Below are 27,365 nucleotides of genomic sequence, written 5' to 3' on the forward strand. Positions count from 1 at the left end.
ATATTATTTTTCCTCAAAACAATGACTGATGAGTTTTCCCAAAAGCAAATAATTATGGGAAGGCTAGTTAGCTCTAAAACTTAAAGAAATCAACAACTTAGTTGAGAAGTAAGAAAAGCACCTGACATAATTCGGTAATTACTTAAGTAACCACCTGACCACTACCTGACCATTACTACTGATTTACGTAAAGAATTTCTACTCCATCAAACAATTTTGAAGAATTTTGTAGCGACAAGTTTGAGGTTTTCCATAGCTACTCATATGAAGACACCGCAACTTTTGATGATTCACAAAAAACACCACTGTTTGTTTTGAGTAAGTTACACTTCTCAAATAGGTACACAGAAGAAAGCAGATAAGCGAAAGGTTTCTTCATGTCCAGCCAGATCTCCCAAACAATATTATGATGAGTTCACAGCCCCGCAAAATACCTACCTACCTAAAGTCGAATGATTCACACATTGCGGTAAACAAAACTTATCTTTGTGAAGAAGAAGCTTTGCAAGAAAGTAGCAAAGATAAAGCTAAACCGTTCTTATCTCTGAGAAAAAGGAGGTCGTCAAGGACCGTCCCAGTTACGAAATGGATCAGCCGACAAGAAATAGTTTTAGAGCTTTGGCATATTTTGTTTGTTATTGAAGTGTTACGCACGATATCCCCTACAGATGACCAAGTCGGCTTAGAAGATGTTCTGTATCTAAACAAACTGAGTAAAATGCATAAAAGTCATTCCAAAAAAAAGTAAACATGATACCTCGTTCAGACACACCCATCATCCAAAGAAAGAATTTCTTTTACCATTTGGTAGCGTACCTATTCGAAATTCTGTAGGTCTATTAAGTCTACTGTTATCTTACTCGTAATGTTCTTTTCGACTTTTCCCTCTGAGTCTTTCAACTCAGCCAAGGTTACCATATCTTACTTAGTTATCTTTCTGTATTTCCCAAGTTTCAAAATAACTTTATTTTTACTCTCCAGAGCCAGTTAATCATGCATTGAATATTCTGAACCTACCAATGTAGGTATTGGATGAATGATCAACCCTAAAAAGAAAATATGAGTAACAGGGTTTGTGTTTTGGAACACTGCACTTTGAATCATTTAATGAATGACCCGATGACAATAAGGAAAATAATTAATTCTACTACTATAACTACCTACTATCTTAACGTGTACGTGACTTTTACACTTGAAAAGAACATAAAAGTGACCATTTCATTGATTGAAACCAACCACAATTACCACATTAACGTAAATTCCAATTTTCGCGTACAATTGTTGGTTAAACACATCATCTATGACGTGATGACCTAACACATTATCTGTATGAAGGTTTACCTGTATAAGAACCTACGTTTCTATGACTTATTATCATATGACATAGCAGTTATTTAATAGCTCGTGTTGCAGTATTGTGTTTCGCTAGAACTGCATTGTAACCGCATCCGGTATGGATATCGATGAAGCTATAAATATTCTGGAGGGTCTCAAAAAAGTTACGCAGGCTACAAATGTCGCTGCATTTGTTCATTTCAATCTAGGTACTGCCTGAATATTACGAGTAGCTGATGCCAGGATTAATCCAATGAGGAAAAGTTCTAGCGTATTTTGTTGATCGTGAATCAGGCGACAGAATTTAGCGAAGCAATTTGGCAGATATAAATTAATTTCTGGGAATTTTGATATAAACACAGCAAAAAATAATTACTTGGACATTGAAATCTAGGTTAAACTGACTTTACCTTAACCTAAATAAAGAGTAAGAAGAAGCAGAAATAACTAGAAATTTAGATAGCGATATATTGTATAGTTTTTCTCACCTAAATGTATTATACCATTTGAAAAGCTTATCTTCACACATTCTTGTTTGGTTTGGCGTTAAAATTCAAGATCTCCAATTGACGTAAGCAAGCGGTGAAACGAGTTGACTTAAGACATACATAATGGATCGAAACGACTGTTTGACAAATAACATGTGGATAGAATAAATTGGTGATTATGTAGACTTTGAAAACATGAATTGGAAGCTAAAATATTAGGTTAATGATCTTATAGAGCTGGGTAATCAATTCAAAGTTAAAGGAACGAATTAAAAAGTTGCTTAAAAGATTATTTAAAAAATAGATTCTCATAAAGATATTACGTCTAAAGAGCTGAAGATAGTGTTAAAAACTATTAATCAATAGAATGCTAATTAATTGATGAATATAATTAGATAATAAAGGACAAATACGAGGCGGATATAACAGTGGAACTTATTATTGATAGAGAAAGTTCTGAATAAACACCACACAACGTGGGAGATAACGATATTATAAATAGCGGAAATTTTACTCGTGTCTGAATGGAAATGAAAATGGTTCTGTAATTTCATCATAGCTAATTTGTTATCATGTTCCATTCTTACAAATGATTTGTTAGTAAACTCGTGCTGTTGAAAGATAAAATAAAACTGCCCACTTTGAAACACGTAGAATAAGATCTGCGATGATATTTAATTTTAAACATGTAATGCTAATGAAACGTTAAAAACTTACTCGACAGGTTTCGGTCTAGCTACAATCTCTGTACCACCTTTAGACGAGTAATGATTACGTTCTATACAATTCTCACTTATACCACTTATACATTCTGTTCCATTAGTCAAACATTTTCATGACTTTCAGCTACAGGAAAACCCAAACCAAAAATGGCATATTTGCGACATTTCCTCATCTCTAAATGTATGTGTGACGTATCGTACAAAAATTGATTTCCTAAGCTTTAAAAAGTTAGAAAAACGCACAATAGGCTTATTAATGTAGATTTTAGACGTATCGAGAATTAAAGAAACTTCCAAAAACCTGGAAAAATATCGTTTAATAAAGGACCCTTTCCCTTGTTCCAGATCGCTATTGATGGCGTTACTCAGCATCCAGGGCGATTGGTACTTATATTTTTGGTTAATATACTGCAAAATCTATTCAGCCATTATATGGTTGTTCAGCAATCACTGCCGCGGCACTGATAAGGTTCGCTCGGTGATAACGAGTGGAGTTAGCGCACAGTCGCCTGGAGGCCTTCATAGAGTGCGCACGCGTCGACGAAGAGCGCCGCAGCAGCACCGCGTCAAACACATCGTTGCTTTAGCAAGAAGACCGTCTCTCAGAAGGATCGTGATGGCACCAGGAGCAAGCACCGCCCACACCATGATGGAGGACAAAGAGAAAGTACTCCACGGAGCCATGGCAACTGGTGAGTTTTTCTTTTTAATCTTTACAATTTTGGATACGTGTACAACCTCTTTTGTAAAGTACTCTTTTGTTTTTGTATCCTCGTTTATTCTGGCGTATTCATGTAACGAGGCGGTTGGACAAGTTTTCGGTGTCGATATTGTTCGGTTGACGAGTTTGTTTGTTTTCTTTAACATTGGACACACCTCCGGCCTTCGAGCGAGCGAGCTTTCCAACAGGTGCATTGTTATCGACATACATTTGGTTCTAATTGTTACCAAAATTGTTGATGTTTAGTTTTGCTTAAGTAATCCAATTAGTGTTAGGGACAACAATAGTGTGGATTGTTTTAGTTCATTCATATTTAGTAGAATGCTTTCCATTATTAATGTCCCTTTCAATAATGAATGCAAATACAACGAGCAGAAATAAACTTATCGAATGTATAAAAATAGAAGTTTTATGGCATTGTGTAGTGAGAATGAATTGATCAGTATTGTCGTGTAACCGTTCTCTACGATTGCTTCCTATTTAATTCTTGTCATCGGTAAGGTCAATATCAAGAGCAAGATGCAAAAAACGATTGTTGGTAGGTATAGAAATAGTTCCTTTAAATGTTATATTTTAATTTAAATAGGTATAAACGTTAGGACCTTGAATGTTCAAAAACGTAGACACTTCCGCCAGCAGTAAGTTTTTTTAATAAGGAATAGATTTTTTTATGATTTGTAAGGAAATAATTACAAGAACCGCGCGTGCCAATTTGGTGCACATTTTAGTCTTGTTTCATATCTGTCCATAAACAAGGATAAAATTTCTAAAAAGGTTGACTCAGATTGGGGGTATAAAAAACAAAACGAGAAGGTTGATGGCTAACGAAAACAATGTTTTGCATTCGCGCCAATGAAAGCATGATTCCACGTAATTCAAATGTTGTAAATAAGGCATTGTTTTTTAATTCGGAACTCGTATAAAATTCTGCAAAGCTGCCAGTGCTGTCTTTATTAGATTCGTTCTTTGTAGTACGAGTATGTCTTGGCATAAAGTCGAGAAGGCTACCTTGCTGATATTTCTGCGTGACTCTTGGTGACTTCATGGCAATTGCGCGAAGAACTGTTGCAGATTTCGATGGCAAAGCGCCAGTAACATACGGTCTGGTCTGACAAAATTTTCGCAGAAACCATTGGACGGCTATATTTATCTTTTCCACGTTTAGTCTACGTGATAAAGCTAAGTTGGATATTAGATTTTTGCCATAAACCCTATCTGTCTGATTGTGTAGTGGACGAGCAATCTAAATGTCCATTAGGCACTTAACGATGACCAAGCTAATCCCTGGGCACTTTTCCATTATCTTTTTTATCTGGTCGAAAAATCATACTGTACTTTGAACATCAGGCTATTATGAATGAAAAAAGACCCAAATCTATAGCAAATTAGCAGGAATACCCAACACAAGATGTAAATTTTTGAGACTTCGTGTTACAAATGAGCTGTGAACCATTTAAATAAATATAATGGCACCACTGCCGACATTCATTCGTGATCTCTAATTTTCGCATTAAATTGAGACCTATTGTTAATGCTGATGGCATGATTCATACGCTTTAGAGTAGAACTAATAGTAAACTTATTCTTGATATTGGAATGATGTCAGTCAAAATACATTATGACCTCGTTGGCGCTAAACTCAAATCTATCAACATCATCCGAATGTCTTAATGACCGTTCCAAAAACTGGATCATTTTGTTTTTTGTCAGCTTCATTTTTTTCGTCTGTAGCTTCTAAGAAGTGTTTGGAAGTATGTCGGCTATAAAAAGTCAATGAAATGCTTAACACGTTGCGATGTGCGGTGCAACGGTCAATTGCCTCCGGTCCTCGAGCCGTTGCCAGATGCAAGAAACTCAACGAACTTTGTACTTTACTACCTACATACAACTTTGAAGACAGCATCTATATTGTCAAAACTCAGTCTTAGTATTTTTATCAATGAACATAAATAAAGTGTATTTCAGTACTCACATGTTGGGATATAAATAAGAGTCTGAATCTTCTCAATTAAGTGTTCAAAGTCTAAACCTAATTTTAGAACATTATCTTTTGTAACCATCACAATTATCTCTGGACACGTGCAGACAAAATGATGACCATAGTTTAGAACCAATATTCTTCATGAAGATCATACAAACGGTGGATGACGATAAAATAAAACAATATTACATATTGCTTTGGGTCTCCGACCTTTACAAGATGGCCTTAAAGTATCCGGTCATACTATCAAATTCAATGGATGATAAAAACTTGAAGACATCGTTTTATTACAAAATAACTTATTTTAAATATTTTTCTCCTAAAACGTTGTATTGGTAGGCAACGGAAATTATTTAAACTTAAAACCTTTTTTTTAATGATCTTGACATGTGTGTCAAAAAAACAAAATAAAAGCGTCATGGACGACGAAAAAACTGGTAATCGCGCCATGTGACGTCAACGCCACGCCTCCGATTAGACCGCTTGTAGGAAACAGCAAACGAAGTAGATTTATGTCCAATATTAAACAATATTTTATATTTATGTTATGCATGATTGATGATGTAAGAAAAAATCACGTCCGCAATCTTATCATCATTGTTAGTTATGGTAAAAATTGCACGGTGATTTTCTCTGTTTTTGGATACTTCGTCAATGAGCAAAAAGTTCAGGTAGGTAGGTATCCAATTAGCTGGGTAGAATCTAAAAATAATGACTAAGCATATTTGAGAAGTCGATTAAAATTGTTTTTAAAATAACCATTCCTTTTATCTATTGCAAAATAAAAGTTTGATAACGAGTAATATTAGATGTGAAGATTACGTGTTTTTCATCGTTATCTGCCCCCTGCAAATTATCTGTGGGTGTGTTGCCATGTACACTATCGAACTGGCTCCTCCACAAATATTTACAAACCAGTACAAAGACTCTGTATACGAAATTATTATGAATATAACTTAGCTTTACAAAGATAAAGTTGTTTTTCATTACAACTTTATCACCTACTTATGGTAACACAAGGTGCCGCATAAATTAAATATGCTATTTAATTATGTAGCGGTATAAATAAATATTGCTTCATAAGAATAATTTACACTGCAACAAAATGCTTCCTAGCAGTTTTTTTCTTTGTTACAACAAGTTGCAGACTTCGTGCATGCAAACTTTTTGATGAAGTCATCGATGTACAAACAGCCTAATCAACGAATATTTTTTAATCTGTAATGAAGCAATCGTTGCTAGAGATTAGCGTTGTTTTGAGGGCATGTTGTTATTAAAACATGCCTATTATTACGACACACAAATATACCTACTGAATGGTGGGCGTGGACAGCGCACTGGGTAGCAACAATAAGCTACAAATAGTTTATACGGATACCCAGCTGACGACAACATTACAGAAACGACACGCAACGACCGAAGGTCCACTATTACCTACTAGGTTCTTGTTTGTTTACTATCTGCTTCACATTAAGGTTCATGAAGTCATTTAATTAGCCTCTCATTTGAATAAAGTGCAATAAATTAATTTGAATAGGCTATTTTTATTTTGTTCTAGTACCTATTTAAATATGAATGATTGCCATTTAGAATAAAAACTCACATTTTTAATTCCATACCTATAGGTATGTAACAACAATGGTACCTTTCTATTATCAAGCAAGCAATTAAATAATTAATCACGTCATTTTTTAATAAGCTTTTGTTTCAACGAGTCCATACAGGAGGGCCATTTTTATTTAGCACCTGTTTTTTTCCATTCATTACAGGGTGACAATTAAAATTAATAACAAAAGTATTTTAATGTACCTGTTTATTGTCTAGTGTGTAGAGCACTTGCTTTGTCATTATTTTCAACACATTGATATTTTGTTTGCAAATAGGTCTTCAAGTAAATATTTGTTGGATTATATAAAGCAAAAACTAATACCCCTAACTTTCGATAACATTGTTCTTTGTTCTATCTGAACAATCTACTGTTTATTTAACTCTACACACACTGCGTCACGGGATCTTGTTAGACGGACGTATTGCTTCCAAGTACCATTTAAAGTATAGAATAAATATTTCAATATAAAATTAGTATATTATTTCTTTTAATCCCATACCTCCTATAGGTTATGGGCCCAGTGCGAAAAAGGACATTTAGTAGTGAGAACATTCAGTAGTGCGTAGTGACAGTAAAGTGCATAGTTGTAAATAAAAATAAAGTTGTGACAATGGAAAAAGTGAAAAGAAACATTAAGCCTTTTAATGGAGAAAAGTACAGTGTATGGAAATTTAGAATTCGTACACTGCTTTCAGAGTTAAACTTGCTCAGTGTTATTGACGAAGAAATTCCTGGAACGCGATCCGCTGAGTGGGAAAAGAATAATAAGGCAGCCAAAAGTATTATAGTCGAATATTTGGCGGACTCATATCTTAATTATATTAATGAAAATGGGACTGCTCAAGCAGTTTTTAAACATTTTGACGCGATCTATGAAAGGAAAAGTGTAGCAACTCAATTAGCGCTGAGAAAACAATTATTGGGATTAAAATTAAAAGCCGATATACCCTTGATCAAACACTTCTCAACATTTGACGATCTGCTGACAGAATTATCAGCTGCTGGAGCTAAATTAGAGGAAACGGACAAAGTAGCTCATTTATTACTTACTCTCCCGAATACATATGATGGCGTTATCACTGCAATTGAGACACTATCTAAAGAAAATATCACTCTCGGTTTTGTAAAAACTAGACTATTAGATCACGAAGTAAAATTAAAAAACGAGAGTCGTGATACCAGTTTAAAGATACTCCATGTTGAAGAAAAATATAATAAAAACAGATACAATCGCACAAAACAAAACTATTTGAAGAATACAACATTCAAGAAAACAAACAAACAAAAATTTGTGAAATGTCATTACTGTGGACGCAAAGGACACAAGAAACAGGATTGTTTCTATTTCAAAAGACAGACAAATATACAAAACAATGCCCCAGAAAGGACAAGACAAGTCCAAACTATTGCCCTGCAAGAGGGAACGACCTCGAATTCTTCTTTTTCAGGATTTGCGTTCATGACAAGCGCATACCATTATGAAAAAGACCACTGACAATTAAATTCCTATTAGATTCAGGAGCGTCTGATCACATCACAAATAGAGATGATCTCTTCACATCGTTTGAATGTTTAAATCCTCCTTTAAAAATTTCAGTAGCTAAAAACAATACATTTATTTCAGCAACTAAAAGGGGAAACATAAATCTTATCAGTCAAACAGGAGTGCAAGGAATACTTACAAATGTATTGTTCTGTGCCGAAGTACCATATAATTTAATATCGGTATCAAAGATGCAGCAAGCAGGATTCACCATAATATTTGATGACAAAGGCACACAAATTACAAAGGAAGGTAAAATCATCATGAAAGGTAAGACATTGAATAATCTTATAGTTCTAGAGTTTAAAATACCAGTAATAAAGGGGAATCCGCTTCCCAAGCATGTTATGTTAATGAAAATAAATATGAATTATGGCATCAACGCCTAGGACATATAAGTAAAACTAAATTCCTGCAGTTAAAATGTCATAATATGATTGATGACTTAGATGAAATAAATACCGTAACTCCAAATGATAAGTTGTGTGAAGCATGCATAAATGGGAAGCAGACTCGCCTGCCTTTTAATAAAGTTAAAGACAAAAGTTACATTAAACGCCCTCTGTTTATTGTGCATTCAGATGTTTGTGGTCCTATAACACCTCCAACAATAGATAACAGAAATTATTTTGTTTTATTTGTTGATGAATACACACATTATTGTGTGGTGTATATGTTAACTTACAAATCAGAAGTGTTTACAGCTTTTAAAGACTATGTCGCTAAAAGTGAGGCTAAATTCAATTTCAAAGTAGTAAATCTTTATAGTGATAACGGTGGTGAATACTTATCCACCGAAATGAAAAACTACTGTAGAGAAAGAGGCATAAGCTATCATTTAACAGTTCCTAGGACCCCACAGTTAAATGGTGTTGCAGAACGTATGGTTCGCACAATAACAGAAAAAGCTCGTGCTATGTTAAATGGCACTAAAGCATCAAAACGTTTTGGGGAAATGCAGTTTTAACTGCAGTTTATTTAATAAATATTACGCCTACGAAAGCTTTAAGTCAATCAAAGACACCATACGAGATGTGGCATGATAGGAAACCAAGCGTTAAAAATCTCAGAGTTTTCGGTTCAACTGTATATGTTCATAATAAAACCAGTAAAACAAATTTGACAATAGGTCGTGGAAAGGAATACTGGTAGGTTATGAACCCAATGGTTATAAAGTTTGGAATACAGAATTCGAAAAATATGAAACTGTAAGGGACGTTGTAATTGATGAGACTAATTTTATCGAATCTAGGCCTTCATTACGACCTGAACGGAGTAATAATACATATTCCCAAGACGAAACTGATAATGACTCCGTAACAAAATCAGTGTCTTATAAGTCTCATAGTTCTGGCCCTAAATCAGATAGCTCTCAATCTGATGAATGCAGTACAAGTAAAATTCGAAAAATCGGTAGTCATGAAATACCGAATGAACCTGAAAATGAATCTGAGAGTAGTTTGAAACACAAAAATCAGGATAAACCTGATGAATTTTTAAATTTACGAAGAAGTGAAAGACTGAAAACATGTTCGCGTAAATCATATAATGAAAATGACTATGATGTCTATAGTGCGTTATCCATCACAAGTAATATACCAAAATCATTAAATGAAATTAAATCTCTGAACGATAGGAATCAGTGGGAAAAGCAGTCAGAGAAGAACTCAATTCTCTTAAGAAAAATAATACATGGACATTAGTACCAAAACCATTAAATAAAAATATTGTAGACTGTAAATGGATATTCACTATTAAAAATGACGTTTCAGGTCAACCTTCAAGATATAAGGCACGTCTTGTCGCTAGAGGTTTCAGTCAAGAATATCTTAGTGATTATAATGAAACATTTGCACCAGTTGCTAGAATAGCAAGCTTTAGATTCTTAATTAGCTACGCAAATCAATATAATTTACTGATTCATCATATGGATGTAAAACAGCATTTCTAAATGGTACACTAAAGGAAGAAATCTACATGAAAGTTCCTGAAGGTGTAAAATGTAAAGATAATTACGTATGCAAATTAAACAAAGCTCTTTATGGCTTAAAACAATCAGCTAGATGTTGGTACGAAACATTTGAACAATGTCTCAAAGAAATAGGTTTTCAGAACTCCCCAGTAGATAGGTGTATATATATGAAAGGTAAAGGAGACATTTCTAAAAATATTTACGTAATCTTGTACGTCGATGATTTAGTTATAGCATGTGCAGATTTGCAAACAATGAATAATTTCAAAGCATATTTAATGACTAAATTCGAAATGACCGACTTACACGATATCAAATTATTTTTGGGCATTAAAATAGAGACACCATGATAAAATTACTTTAGACCAAAGTGCTTACATTAAAACCGTTTTGAATAAATTTAATATGAGTGATTGCAATCCTATAAACACACCGATGGAGCTTAAATTAAACTATGAAGCTCTTAACGCTGATAAGAAGTGTGACGCACCATGCCGTCACCTGATCGGTTGTTTAATGTACATTATGCTTTGTACGCGTCCGGACTTAAGTACATGCGTAAATATTTTAAGTCGGTACACAAATAAGAACAATAAAGAATTGTGGTTATGCTTAAAGCGAGTTTTAAGATATATCAAAGGCACAATTGATTTGAAGTTAACATATACAAGAAATAATTACAATAACATCCTAAGTGGATATGTCGACTCAGATTGGGGTGGCCACGATTGTAATGATAGGAAAAGCACTACTGGATATGTGTTTAAATTATTTGATCAAAATACAATTACATGGTGTACAAAGAGACAAACATCAGTAGCGGTCTCGTCTACTGAATCCGAATATATGGCTTTATATGAAGCTGTTAAAGAAGCATTATGGCTTAAGTCTCTGGCAGAAAGCATAAACTTAAAATTAATAAGCCCATTATTTTATATGAAGATAATAACGGATGTATTAGCATAGCTAATAATCCAACAAGTCATAAAAGGTCCAAACACATAGATATAAAATATCATTTCTCTAGAGAACAAGTTGAGAAAAATGTAATAAAATTAAATTATATTTCCACAGGTAACCAGTTGGCAGACTTGTTGACAAAACCTTTACCAGTCGTGTCTTTTATAAGACTGAGAAAAGGATTGGGTATAGAATAAGTTTTAATTTAAGTACAATTTCATTATGAAATGGTCTGATCAGGTTTTTCTGGGTTTTCCCTGATCCTGTGCAGCAAATGTTGGACCATTATTGTACAGTTGTCCCAGACCTTACTTGGAAGTATAATATGTTACGTCGTATTTATAAGTTGGTATTCACTTTGTAATGTTGAATTGTAGACTAGATACTGTATAGTAAACTAACGAATGACTAAAAGTTAGGGATTAATTTTTGAGGGGGCGTGTTGGATTATATAAAGCAAAAACTAATACCCCTAACTTTCGATAACATTGTTCTTTGTTCTATCTGAACAATCTACTGTTTATTTAACTCTACACACACTGCGTCACGGGATCTTGTTAGACGGACGTATTGCTTCCAAGTACCATTTAAAGTATAGAATAAATATTTCAATATAAAATTAGTATATTATTTCTTTTAATCCCATACCTCCTATAATATTATTGTCTATGCCACTATTTACAGCCAGTGTTAAACTTTTTGTTTAGAACTATTTTATTGGAAAAACATCTAACGTAAGTTGTTATTTTCAATCTAATCTGTCTGTATGCTAGAAGGGTCAGTTCTTAGAAGGAACGTCATTTGACCCGATGACTGCAAATCAATGTATTTTACAGCCACGCATGTTATGCATGTGATGCACGTCATCCATTCAACGTGGCCCATGATGACAATTATGTATTGCGTACCAAAGGTTTATGACTAGAACTACAACAATCTTATGCAAATACTAGCTTTTGTAAGGGTTTTATATTACTTAGGTATATTTATATGTATATGAAAAAGTTACAAACTTGTTAAACGTCAAAATACATTTATTTTATTTTTGAAAGTTACAAAGAGCAAATTTGAGAATTCAAATTTAAATTCAGAATATCAGTGGGTTAGTACCATAGAGTATTACAGACTGTTTCGCAATAGGAATGTATAAGATATTTTCTCATGGGCGTCTAATGATTTAACTAGGGAAGCCTAACGTTCTTCGTTGGAAAGAAGCCATTATAATTTTCAATGGCAATCGTTGTCTGTTAACCTCGTGTTTCTTTTGAAACATGAAACACAGTGATACAATTTTTATTTCTTATAAATTGCATACATAGCATTCGAATTTCTGATTTGTTTTTCTACTTAATTAAACACATATTTTTTTTTTCACGCTACTTCGAGGTTGAAAAAAAAATAACTAGGTATATTTATTTTGGAGGGTTTTTCATTCAAAACAGATGAGAAATCATCTAAAATAAGCTTAGGAAAAATCTTTTGTTTATACTCACGAAAAAGTTTCTAACTGTTGCTAAAAACAACTTTGTCTTCCAAGATGTCACCCATTACAAATGTTCCAAGAATATTCGCTAGATGTTCTGAAATCATTTTATATGTGGACAAACAGTAACATATAAGTAGACATAGCTTTAATAATGTATGTATCTACTATCTGTCGCATTTAATTTATCTTTGGAGTACTCGTTCCCGTTTTATAAGGCGCATGCGATGGCCAACGTGACTCGTATCGTAGGAAAACTACGCTCAATGACGTGCTACCTTTGCCTACTTGATAGATATAGTATTGATTGATGACTTTTTGATATTCCTCATTTGTTTTTTGTACTTTTTAAAAATCGAGCAGGATTAGAGTTTTGCACAACACAAGCCGCAATCGACTGAAAGCAAAAGAAATACTGCTTTATCCGACTACGTTATTAAATGGGATCAATTTTATTGAAAAACCGCATTTATATCTTGTAAATACTTAATTGATGCGGTCAAACCATTCCTGACACTATTCACACGCTGCGTCATAGTTCACATCAATAAATATTTACACAATGTGGCAAGGAAACTGCAATTTCCACTGTTTACAGATTGTATTTATTAGAAAAGCCCGAAAGACATTATATACAATTTACCTGCTTACTCTCTGTATTGTTTAGCGTGGAAAACAATAAGTAACAAAGATAACCGCATTACCATCTCCGATTTTCCATTCATTTGCAAATCTGAACGGAAAATTGTAAAAGTCAACTTAGATTTAGCATTATTTGCGGAGATTTAAACATTAATGGCAGCTGACTAGATTAGACTAGTTTCTAGACAAAACAAATAAATTATATAAGTTATCTTTGGAGTAGTAAAGTCGTGCATTGCGGAACAATTAAGTTGTTAAACCAGTATATGGTGGTTGCACAGACATTCCTCTTCAGCTTAAAACAAACAACATTGATATAAAAATTAAGTATCTTGAATATGAGCCAAATTAAGCCCGCAAGGATTATTTGGTCTTCAGAGTCAAAGACCTTTTGGCTCAGTTGAAGTAAAGGATGATTTTAAAACGGCTCTTGAATTAAATTAAGATGGCAGAATAAACATGTTACGTCAATCCCCGAAGGCTGGGGAAAGGCGAATTTCCTGCTTCTTCAACTTTGTTTTGACGATGAAAATGTCAAGTGAAACGATGTTTTTGTACCGTCATCTACTTACAACGGCATTTCTACAGTTTTTGTTGAGGTACCAAAAAATGTAAGCTTGACAGGCGACCGTTATTTGTTTTATTAATTAGAGTACATTGACTGCGCTAGTTGCGGGAGTGACCCTGATGGGTATTTAAGAAGTAATAGATATGAGACAGACACACCTCCTTCGTTTATCTAAATATATCTCGTTAGTAGATCGCTTCCTTGGCGTGACAAAGTCCGAGTTCTCTGGCAGCTGCGCGCGCGCCGGTACCGCATAACACGACACATGGGGCCTTGGTAGCCATTGCGAAACGAAAGTTTCTGTTATACTCATGACACTATTACAATCTAAATAAATGTCACAACATAATTGAATACACAGTTTATAACTTGTATCAAGTATTTAATTAAATAATACACAAGCCACGTTAGACTTTGGGTCCTTTACGTGTTACACGCATTCCTGTGTCATTAGTTTTGAGATTGTGGAACAAATAAAAACAATTGAACTCATAATGTGTGGATAATCGATTGCTTATCTGTCAATCATAATTATTCGCAGAGCGATAAGACGGGGCTATCGAAGCTGAAAATAACGTCTTTCATAATTTCACAGAGAGTGAAAGAAAATACTAACAATTGTTTTTACTAAAGCAACCATGAGAGAACAAGACAAGCCTGATATTTAATGAATACCTACATTCTAACCTCTATACGGCATTCATTACATTACATCACACTTTCGGTAAAGCAAAAGAAGCAAAGAGAAACAAAAATTCGAAGCATTAGCGAAATCAGCATGATGTCATTGTTGTTTGAGACAAAGGCAAGGTTGAAAGGCGTGCGCGCCGTGCCGCCATTCCATTGGCCGATTCGCTTCGTATCAACAACCATAATCCACTTGATCAAACCACTTAACTTTAATCATATCATGGAGCAAAAAACCCCTCGTAAAATGTCGATTTTCTGCCTTATTGTTCTTAATCTGACATTATCTTTTGAGGAATATTCGTGGTATCTCATCTTCCATATCTTTGCCTGGTTTATAAAACTTGTCCAATCTAGAGTCCTTGATCTATTCAGCGTATGATCAATCTTCTTTTGGTTTTTATCAATTTGTGCCAGCGTTAACGATGAGGCTTAGGAGATATGATATTTATGGTTTTAGTAATCTAGTAATTTTTTCTGAGCAGGCGATAAAAATAATGACTTGTCGCAACTTGCGATTCCATGACTCAGCGTCGAACAGAAAATTTTCTTGAGGCTCCGGTTCCAAGAAAATGTTTTCCCCCGCATCATGTCATCTATAAACCCATGTTGTTTACAGAAAACTAGCATTACATGAGTAAACTATTATCAATTTTCTGACCCGGACTCATAGCTAAGGTTAATGTTACCGATAAATATTTTGCTGATGAACGTCTGTCGCAATCTAATCAATATTCCAGACAAGTGTTAGTAGAATCTATTACTGGAAATTGGGACGGGCTCAGAATTTAATTGGACACACCCACGATAAAGGTTTACGACTGCTATATTCGACAATTCAATAATATCGTCAATGATATCAATATTTTATAGCATACACGTGTTGTATATTTATATTGGTTTTAAATTATAACGCAACACCCACCATTATGAACTCAACATAAATTTTTGACCTAAGTTCAAGACCAATAAATTAGTCCTCTCTTCTCCCAGTCACAACAGATGGTTAGAAATCCAAGTTTCTGAATATACCTCGTATGTTGTTCTTCATTTTATTTATTTGTATGTTTCTTTGTTCTAGCATCGATGCGGTCCCGCCGCATCAGTCAGTTTGCGCCTCTGCTCATCGCGCTGGTTGGTTTACCAGCTCGCGGCAAGAGTCAGCTCGCGCATAGACTAGCTAGGCATCTCAACTGGAATGGAGAGAGCACTAAAGGTAAATATTCTTTTAGCTTCAACCTTTGACGTAGAATAAGAACCTTGTCAAACTGCAGAATAATTTTGCCAACCCTCAACAATAGGTGAAACCTTGACGACGTCATTGCGAAAAGCAATCGATGTGTTCAGTGGAAATAGGGTTATTTGCCCTAACGCTTTGCCATGGCCGCGTTAGCAAGCTTCCTTCTTAGAAATGCATAAATGGCTCCACGTTTTAAAGTAGTTTATGCATATTTTATTGTTAAGTATTGGAATGGTCGCATTTATTTTACTGAATCAATAAAACGCTAAGTTTTTTTATATTACTGGTATATAACAATGTCTCAAAACCTTCTGGAAGTCCTAGTCGTGTTACTGACCGAAGTCTACTGCCTAAAGTTTTTATATGATTAATCATCTGAATTGAGGCTTGGCATTCATAAAAGAACTTCTAGTTTAATGTTTCTTTGACGTCATTTCAATTGACTTATATCATATTTTGATTGTTGGATCATGAGACCAATAAGGCCTGAATGGAGTTTAAAATTGAGCTCCAAATTGCTATAATTGAAGCTGACTGAGATAATCTTTGGATGATTTGCTTTTTCTCAAGAATGATGTCACTTTGATTGATATTTTTGTAAACATACACAAGGGGAGGGCAATCTTATCTAGCTTTAGGTAAACTGTAAATTGATTGATCTACTATCTTAAGCTTTCCTCGAATTTGAATGTAACAGTTAGTCACCTGAATTATCCTGAATGAAATTACACAATGATTCACAAATAAAGTGTTGTCGTACGATGTTTATAAATTAGATTAGATATTAGATAGGTACGTATGTACCTACATAAAAGGTTTTTGTGTACCGAAATTAATTTCCTCAACCTTTTGGACAACATTATTATTTCACTCAATATTATTAACTGAGGTACTTTACAAGATTCATTGATAGGTTTTTCATGAACTAACCACAGAACTTATCCAGTAGAATTCCAAGCATACCAGACTATTTATAACACTGTCAGATCAGATTACCTACAGTCGTGTCTACATTTATATCTACAAAATGATATTTACATAACAGTTAGCGGGTTTACAATAAATCACATAAGTGCAGACATTGCTTTAGGTACACAATATGGCGGCCCTGACCCAGATGAGAACGATGGTCTTATAATGTAACACACACGGCCTAGCAAGTATTCTACTGATTAGATACGTTGGCTTCATCTTGATAAAAATCTGCCCTCATTGAGGAATGAGAATAACAATCAAGGAATACACGGCATGTTTGTTGATACACTTGCTGTAAATTGCAGTAATAAACAAATAAAATGTTGCGGCCATAAATATGTTACCGTTATGCAATATTGCCACGGCCATAATAATAAAAATAGCACGTGAATGATTTATATGAAGGAAATTGGAATAGCATTCATATTTTAGATTTGTTTCCAAAAACTTAGGAGAATAATACTGTAGGTTAGCCGACGCCTACGATACCCAAATAATATTCCTGTCTAATCTTAGAACAATCCTAGAAAAGAAAATGTTTCCTAATATAGCTTATCTACGAATATAATGTTATGCAAGTGTTACATAACGCAAGCCGCAACTGTAAGTTTCCTTAGTTTGTCAAACAAAGGAATGATTGTAATATCAATGAACACTGAGGCAAGTGTAAATACGATGTGTGGAAACGAGCTATAAACATGGGAGAAACTAATGGAAAACTCACGCTGCACGTGATTACACAAAGGAACACATAACATTGTCTTAGAGAGAAAACCTCGGAATTGCATTTTCGTTCAATATTATTTGTTCGCGTTTCTAGGACGTACGGTTCAACGTGAGCTTACGTTGCAAGTCCGTAAGTCCTTCTCTGGAAAAGTTATGTCTTTTGCACTTACGAGGGTTTGAATATAAGCCTTCGTTAAACTGAAAGATTAAAGGAAAAAATTTTGGTCCTACAAGCCGAATCATTCGGTCCTTTTGCCACTACTAACATTACTTGTACAATTTTTCAGTTCTAAAAGGGTATTTTTGTCTACAGTGTTCGACTGTAGCGAGTACCGGCGCCGCCACATGGCGCTGTATGGCAGCCATGATATTTTCCGAGCTGACAACGCACAGGGCTCGGCGATCCGTCGCCAGAGCGCCCGGGAAGCTGTTCAAGATGCCGTACTCTGGCTGAAAGATGGAAACAGTGTCGCTGTAAGTTGTTATTTTACTATATATTCTTTACTTTACTTTCTATATATATATTAATTACTGTACTATATATATGTATAATACATAGATGAAAATCCATCGAGGCTTCGCAGCTAGATATGAAATAACACATTGCATACATTTTTATACTCGACTCTTGAATGTAGTATATTCGTTTATCTTCTCGAGTACCTAATTGCAAATACCATACACCAATCTAAATGTTGATTTATGATTTATATGGCAATTTTCTGTATCACCACAATTTAAGCTAAGATAACAACATTTTATAATTAATTTTGCGATTATCTAAGCATTCTTGCGATTCTCACACGTGCCAAACGCGGAATCAAAAGACCAAACAACCTAATCCTCAATCGATCCCGGACATTAACAGCCACACGGAAGGACCAGTCTTGATAACTAAACGTATAGGAACGTGACGTCTAATTAATACATTAAACTGGCTAGTACCGTGAGATTGATTGACTGATCGACCGTATACGTAACGCATAATTCTCTATGAAACTACATGACACGTGCCTTGTGCTTGTGAAGGAAATATGTAAATATTTGACTATGATTGAACGGTGTGTTTATAATAATTGTTATAAGTGGCTGGATATTAAATTTATAGTCAAATAGTTTTTTTTTTACTTTGGATAGTCTTACGTCACTCCTTAGTGACGGAATGTCATACAAATCCTTCACTAAGGATTGGCTGAAGTAACCATTAAATGTCTCTGAGTGGGGACGATAGTAAATATGACTACAGTATTGTAGCCTTAGTTGCGTTGGAATGGTGGTGACCTATGAAATTCCTAACTATTGATTTCTTTAGCCCTATTTGATGAATCATATAATTGAACTGTTTGCTGAACTTTCTGAGAATACAGTCCACGTGTAGACATACTTTAATCTCTGTCTGCACGCAGTCAGATTTATATTATGGTAATAAAACATAATCTTTACTGTATGGTGATCAAATATTAACTTACATATATGTATTTGCTGAGGAATAACTAGACAACTGTAGACAATTGGATTAAGTTTTTCTTTCAATAGATAATCTAAGTACACATGCCGTTTTTTCCTGAGTTGTGTATCACTTAAATATCGATAACTTATCAAAAGTATTTTGGTCACCTTACCTACGGATAAAAAGGATGATTAATTTTAAGTACATTAGTCAGTGTTATTTTTGGAAAAAAATATAAGAAGTTGCCTAATTTTCTAGTGCTTTAAATAAACGATAAGAAATAAAGATATTATTTTGTTCAGGGTGACGTAAACGACGTCACGGAACGGCAGATAAAATATACCTTCCGATTTTCCTGTTCTTTGTTTGCAAACAATGTTAATTAGATATTTATTAAGTATTGACCCATAATTATTCCGTAATTAGGTACAATTATCAACCTCGGGTTTAGTTTAAAGTCATTAATTGATTTCTTAAGACTTGACTTATTTCATATTAATCATCCGCGAAGATAATAATGTTTGACAAATTATGGAATCAGGCGATATTTTGTCGAAATCCATGATAATTGTTCTCGCGGAATTAACGCTACATAATTTTCCTGACATTATATGTATTTTTTTTTACTTTTTAGGTAGACCTTTTGATCTGCATTCCCTTCTAAACATTAGTCGTTGTCTTCCAGATATTTGACGGCACAAACATCACGCGGGAGCAACGCCGCGAGCTGAGCGAGTACTGCCTCTCCGACATGGGCTTCAGGATCCTCTTCATCGAATGCGTCTGCGAGGACCAGGAACTCCTCGAGAGAAACATCATCGAGATCCTTCACTACTCCGCTGACTACAAGTCCATGAGCGAAGTGGAAGCCGTCGATGACCTGAGGAAGAAGTTGGAGCACTATATGAGGCAATATGAGCCTATTGATGCGGAGTTGGAGACCATCAGCTTCGTCCGCATTGAGAACGTTGGGGAGACCGTGACGGCACATAGGGTAGCTGGACAGAAGGAGTCTGGGATCCTGGGATATTTGTCCGGAATGAGGGGCTTGCCTCAGACCTTGTATTTCACTAGGGTAAGTGTGTTTATAAATCTATTCAAGGGAACTGGTTTCATAAATCATAAAGCGCTCTGTGTTTCAAGAGTTCACGCAATTGCCTTTAAAATTGTATTTGTAAATAGGCAATAAATCATGATAATCTTAATTAGACTTCCGTTAGACAAACATGTTTTCCTAAGTCTATGTTTAGTGAGCTGAAAGACCACGTGGCACCAGTCTGAATGCCATTCAAAACAACTTTGTGATTCGAAGCGATGTTTGCAGTAGAAGGCGATAGCCATAAAGTAAATAACCACTAGAGAGCGCACTCGCCAATTTCTTCTAAGAACACGACTCACCACTGCGGGCGGGGGGACGCGGCATAATCCGCGGCTACTATTGGTCAGTTCACGGTCGCTACTAAAGGATCGTACTGATCGTAGCCTTATAGTACGCGCAAAATCACTAACTTTTGGCGAGCGTCGGGGCACTGTATGCGCAGTCAAGTGGTTTTATAGTCTTTGGCGATAGCGGATGCATATGTTGTGCAAATATTGTAAACATTTCAAGTTTTATGAGGAAAATATGCCCCTGTGACTGAAATAGATTTTTCAGGAGTGTTGTTCATCCATATGTAGGACGTCTTTATTCTGATAAAGTAGGATGGCATACATGAACCAATTTTCCCTGATGTTATTAACATGCTGTGTCATTAAGTTTCTTGTGCTATAACCGTAGGTGACTGGGCACAGTTTGCCTCATCAATCAACTTCCTAACTCGGTCAAAATATCACCTATCTTTGTTAAACAAACTTTTCAAAGTAGGTTTAGCATCTCAAGTGTCAATAAATTAACAGCCGGAGACAGGTTGTCATGTTTCTGGATAATTCGAGGTATTATAACGCCATGCACTCACGTCACAAGCACAGGTACAGCTATTTGAAAAGTCGCCACAAATCCCAGTGTTTGCCAACTACGTCAGTTACTCGGACATAACTAATATTTTAATTTATGTACGTATCTATCTGGATTAGGTGTGAATGGCAACCAAATTTTGGGTGCATGGTAGTGCGTACAGCCAAGTCCATCGATGATTCTTAAAAAAGTGTGGCAAAAATACATCTGTAGTAATTTTAGCACGAGACCATAGGGAAAATCAAGGTACTTTTCGTTTAGCAAAACAGTTAGCTCTAATTTATTCGTATTTTATTCAACAGCACGGTGAGAGTGAGTACAACGTGCTTGGTCGCATCGGCGGGGACGCATCTCTGTCACCTCGTGGTCTTCTCTACGCCAGTGCCCTGGCTGAGCACATGAATTCCCTTGCCTGCCGCGATCACATGACTGTGTGGACCTCTGAGAGATGGCGCACCAAGCAGACCGCTGCTGACATTAGGGCTCCAAAGAGAGTCGTCAGGGCATTGAACGAGTTGGATGCTGTAAGTATCATTTTTGTTTTGTTTTATTAACCTCTTGTAGCAGTTCATAACGTGTGTATATTTATGAAGTTAGAGTGACGTCTATGAGGGTCAAAGGCAAGTTCATTGCGTAGGAAACATTTTAATTAACAATACTTTTTTGTTTGGATTGGCAAAATGATATTAGGTATCATAATTTTTCTTACTACGTAATTTATTTATCTGACCCCAAGCAAGCTATGGTGACAGAGCATTAACTAGATAGAGATAAACATCAAAAAGGATAAACGAATAATAAGCTAAGTGTTTTTAACGTTTATCAGCTCTTAAAATCCATAATTACTTCGATACTCAATTAGGTAAAGATAATTTAGAAAAACAATGTTTAATTGCTACTTATGAGTTGATTGGATCACTATCTTTTGTTTCAAAAGCTGTTAAGATGACTTTAATGATAAAGTCTGGAAAATGGACGTAAACAATTATTCTGGGAAATCCAATTGAGATGTAGTTTCAGTAACATTCCAACTCTCAAATGATTCACCAGAAAATCTTGAGATTGAAGAAATACACAAACATAAACAAACTGAAAGAAATAAACATGCTGCATTTTACCGTCTGTTTTAATCAATGGAACGATGTTGGACGTTAATAGCTTTGTTCCTGATATAAGTTTTCGTGTTCTGTTATCATATAAATAAACAAAATGAAACCGCCAAAACTTTCCATTCCATTATTTTGCGCCTTTTATTATTATGACCTTATCGTACACATTTTTACATCACCTATGTTTATCTATTAATTCATCACGTATCGTTGTTATCATATGTATTGATTGGCTTGCCGATGGCGCGATCGCTATATATAAAGCTATGTTTATAATAAGACTTATATTTATCGTCTAATGTTTATATTTATACTTTAACTTGAGTACTTTCTTGATGAACTTGATAATTAAACTTGTATCTAGTTTTCTAGTTCCGGGATTACGCAATGATTGTTAATAATATTGGAGTTATTAAACCAGTTTGTCCAGTAATAGTTGAATGTAAAATTCTTAATGAGAATCATTTAAATTATGTATGAAAGCCTGTATTGATTGTTGAGAGGCATTCACCAAGTGAGGTAAAGAAAACTTATAAAACCACATTGAAAGTGATTGTAAGATAAATTATACCTGACTAGCAGCATAATAAAATAAGCAAGGTAACGCGCCTTTTTGTCTACGAAAATTCTGAGAAAATATTCGTACAGTCATCTTACAACCTTCGTAACTTGAAATTCATCAGCAATTCAAAGCCTTAACGAATTGATTTCAATTGTGTTTCAAGCGTGACTTTTATACTCTGTTATTAAAAAGTAACAAAGTTCGGTTAACAGAAAATATTTCCTTTATAGTGTTGGAGTTTTCATAACAACGGTTGACAAGACGTAAATTACGACCAATTACTGAATCCATAAAACGGATGGTTGACGCCACATACTTGGTTGCAGCTGTTCCTTTGATTTACGACGCATTTGACCTACATCAAACAACGTCACTAAGACACTCGTAATAAAATTGTCATCGGAAAAGTACTATCGTTCTCTATCGGTGTTCTCAAACCACTAACTCTATTTTTATTGTCGCAAATATGAGTCACACGATAGAATAGCAAGTTTGACATTGAACTGGTTATAAATAGCGTTAAAAGTATTGTTCTTTCACTTTGACCGCAATCTCTAATTTATTCGTAATGAGATGTAATAGTTTAAAGAACTCTTTTGTAAAAGAAGACGACATTCTATTTTTGAATTACCAAAAATGACTGGAGGTTAAAATATCATCAGATACAGAGATAGATTCTTAACCGTCTGCAGCACTCCATCATTTCATTTGTCATTGCTAAACAAACCAAATAATTCGAAAATACATCTGTACAGATCCAAAAAGGTCGCATCTCTTGCCAAATATTAGTCCCAGTGATTAATTACACGCTTCATTCACGTGTAAACAAACGAGGCGATTAATTAAACCTAAACAAACTTAATACGCATTGACATTTGGAATTACTGAAATAGGGCACGTTTTGTTCATGACGTCAATGTTAATATGAGTTTATAGAACTTTTCTATCAATAAATCATTATGTCGGACATAACAGATTTTTATTCTTCTTTTTTACTTTTCCAGGGCATCTGCGAAGGTCTGACATACGAGGAGATGCAAGAGCGTTTCCCCCAAGAGTTCGCATGGCGTGATCAGGACAAGCTCCGCTACCGCTACCCTTGGGGAGAGTCCTACATTGACATCATGACGCGTCTGCGACCAGCCCTGTCTGCTCTTGAAGATGAACATAACGTTGTAGTAGTCGGTCATCAAGCAGTCCTGAGGTGCATGCTCGGATACTTCCTCGATGCTAAACTTGGTAAGCGTATAGACTTGAGTACTATCTCGATTGTACAAATACTTAATGTCGACTCAAGTTGCTTCAATTGACGTCAGCAGTACTCGAGCTTGCGTCACGGTTTCGTTTGTCCAGTATTATTTCAAGGCCTTACCCTACATAAAAGTTGATTTACCTCTAAAGATCCATGGCATACGCACTTTTAAGCTTCAACAATCTTTAAGCAACTTTCAAATTACGGCAAAGGTTTAAAGATCATCAATTTTGTATGTTTATTTTGGTGCTAACCAAAACTTACGGGTAGTCAGAAGCCAGTAAGTCTGACACCAGTCTAACCAAGGGGTATCGGGTTGCCCGGGTAACTACCGGGTAACGGGTTGAGGAGGTCAGATAGGCAGTCGCTTCTTGTAAAGCACTGCTACTCAGCTGAATCCGGTTAGACTGGAAGCCGACCCCAACATAGTTGGGAAAAGGCTCGGAGGATGATGATGATGATTTTGGTTCTAACCAACCTCCTGTCTACTTCCAGATGAGCTGCCGTACATGAATGTTCCTCTCCACACGATCGTGAAGCTAACGTCATACGGATACAAGTACAAGGTGGAAATGATCAAGCTGCCTGTTGACTGCGTGGATACTCACCGACAGCAGCCGAAGGTAAGGAGACGATACCTTCAATATTATGTTTTTGTTAGTGAACTATGAACTGAGTTTTGAGTTACTAGCATGAAACAAGTAAGAATACCTAAACCATGTTGGCAAGCAAAGAAATGAAGTTAAAGACGATAAATGTTACACAACAAATACCAATAGGTACTAAATAAATTCTACAAAAGTAACAAAAATGTAAAATCGTAGTGCATAATTTACCATACAATTAGAACTTGGCTCTATTTTTTACAATTTACAATCTTGTGGGATACTTGAAACTAATTCGGCTTATACCTAGGCCAACCGATCAGGAAGTATCTGGTTTACGTCTGTAGTATTTGGACGTCATTTCAGTTCTTCTATTGTCAGAAAATAATGTAGTTTGACATCGATAGTTATTTCAGTGGCTTTGCCAAAACCGTCGCCACGTGAATCATTTCTAACACAAACGTATGTGTTAACTGTATATGTACGCGGTAATGACGACATTACATAATAGGATGACTTAATACATAAGCACATACATATATGATTATGTACATTTATTTAGCTCTTTCTCTAAAATCGGGTAAAATTGCAAATGTTGTCACATTATTTACTTAGTAGTTCATTTATTTGAATATCAATTATAATTTTAAGTGGTGCCAGTGATTCAGGAAACTTAGAAGTAGCTCTCAAGATATTCCTAATCGTGATGAAACTATAGTTTACCATTTGCGTCATTAATGATAGAACTATTTTAATTGCCTGTAATACTTATGATCACTTAAAAGGATAGGAAAACATATCTTCGTTACTTCTTCAGTTTTCATGCAGACGTGTACACATGGAATATTCCTAAACGAAGATAATTATATAGACTATTTCCATGCTTCGTAAGTTTTTGTGACCATCTCCAATCTCCAGCACGTTTTGGATTGAATCAAACGTAAAAAGAAACAAAAATAGTCGCTGGCAAGCTTTATGGTCACGTTTGTGCAATACGCGTGACTGCTTTGTATGTAATTTAATCAATTCCACAACAACATACACACAACATACCTATGCAATCAGTATGGAAAAAACTTTGAACTGTAGACCTAACCCAACGTATCACACCTTCTTCGTATGATTGCCACGTGGTGTGTTCTTGAACTTCGGTCAAAGTTATCTTTTTAATAATCTTTTGTCAGAAGATTTTGCGCAATTTTATATACTAATTTTGAATCATTAATCCAATCGATTGTAGACGATAAGTGTCTATTAATCATGCGGGGAAAGTGTTAATTAAAGAATGCAAATCTGCTTGTCATAAATAAGGTTGAATGGATTTGCTTGTTGATATTGTTCATATCAGCGCTTTTCTCGGAATTTTATCAATTATTATTTATTTAAGTAACCTCAATATCTTGTGTTTACACTATCCATAAAAATATTATGTTGTGAGTTAACGTGATCTTTATTATTGTTACAGAACTGCTCAATAAACCGAACGTCTGCTGACGCTCTGGTGACAGTGCCGTCTCACTACGACACGTTGCCGTCCAACCTGTGGCAGAGCCCCACCGAGGCGCAGCTTTAGGCGCCGCGGCCGGGCTAGCGAGTCCCGCCGCCCACACTACCGTAGCAGCATTACCTGGGCAGCAGCCCCCGGACCCAAGGTCTAACGGTCCACGGACTTGAAAAACCATGGACTAGGAGAGCACGCCACGCCAAGATGTTTCGGGAGTCATCTAGCGATCTCTATAAAGAAAGACTGGTGTGAGTGACCCTTCACCGATGTTTGAATTTGAATTAAGAATGTATGCACGCCGTACAATAGCCAATTTTATTTTTAAGCATAGATTAATTTTATAAGTCTTATTATTTTTTAAGCCAGTGTTGCAAGACACGTTTATAGATCTGCTAAGCTCAATTGAATTCGAACAAAATAAATTATTATTGAGAAAATGATGAAGCACGCTGTGTGAATCTTCCAACATTTTACTAATAAGACTGAACGAGTGGAATTCTTCGAAATCAATTCATCTTTACGTACATAATAGATAATATTGTGTTCTTGTTTAAAAGTAGGTATGAAATAAGCCCCTAGTATTGTTTAAAGTTAATCCTATGTTCATAAACACTTAACGCTTGCAATTACTTGATACATATCTAGCTTTAGTAATTTCCCTAGAGGACATTGGATACAGAGCGTTAAGTCAGTACCCATTAGTTGTTTATGAACACAGGAGCTAATGTAGATGGCACTTAAAAATAATCAAGTTGCGTATTTTAGATTCTATTTAGAAAAATAGTTTCATTATTACTATGGACATTCAGTTATCTCTATATTCCTTATTCTAGCTGTAGTTACGATTAAGCATACTTATAAATGGAATCACGTCTACATAATTTAGTAGTTTATTGTAATTTCACTTATCATTGTGTGAGTCTGTAGCTACTGGTAAGCCGGGATTTATTTCGCAATCTAACGTTTTATCAAGGTTTTGTGCTATCTTGCTTACTTAAGTTATAATTTAACGGTGAAAGTTAGTATTGTACCTACTTTTAGTTTAATTTTAAACTCGGAAGTACTTAGAGGGATAGATTTGTTGTAATATCTTGTAATGGTACGTATTCTTAGAATAATTTTAGCATTACGGCGGCGAGTCAATTAAAGCTGGATTAAACCAGTTTGGATTGTATTCTCTATAGTGAAAATTATGACACGGGACGTATAGAAAATCAATTGTCTTTGCATGTATTTTTATAATAAAATAAATATTATTACTTATAATAATTACAAAA

General features: G+C 35.2%; 1 protein-coding gene across 1 annotated transcript in view; it reads left to right on the forward strand.

The window, feature by feature from the left end:
• LOC110377689 (6-phosphofructo-2-kinase/fructose-2,6-bisphosphatase) overlaps positions 1–27,365 on the forward strand; it is a 28,981-nt gene extending 1,616 nt beyond the window's left edge. The window contains exons 2-9 of the mRNA XM_021336657.3: positions 2,891–3,237; positions 15,793–15,927; positions 17,966–18,126; positions 19,788–20,177; positions 21,359–21,580; positions 23,732–23,966; positions 24,475–24,602; positions 26,050–27,365. Of these exons, the coding sequence (XP_021192332.1) occupies positions 2,901–3,237; positions 15,793–15,927; positions 17,966–18,126; positions 19,788–20,177; positions 21,359–21,580; positions 23,732–23,966; positions 24,475–24,602; positions 26,050–26,157 (1,716 nt within the window). The 5' untranslated portion in view covers positions 2,891–2,900 and the 3' untranslated portion in view covers positions 26,158–27,365. The remainder of the gene's footprint in view (positions 1–2,890; positions 3,238–15,792; positions 15,928–17,965; positions 18,127–19,787; positions 20,178–21,358; positions 21,581–23,731; positions 23,967–24,474; positions 24,603–26,049) is intronic.

Source organism: Helicoverpa armigera, chromosome 18, assembly GCF_030705265.1.
Source record: "Helicoverpa armigera isolate CAAS_96S chromosome 18, ASM3070526v1, whole genome shotgun sequence".
NCBI classification, from domain to species: domain Eukaryota; kingdom Metazoa; phylum Arthropoda; class Insecta; order Lepidoptera; family Noctuidae; genus Helicoverpa; species Helicoverpa armigera.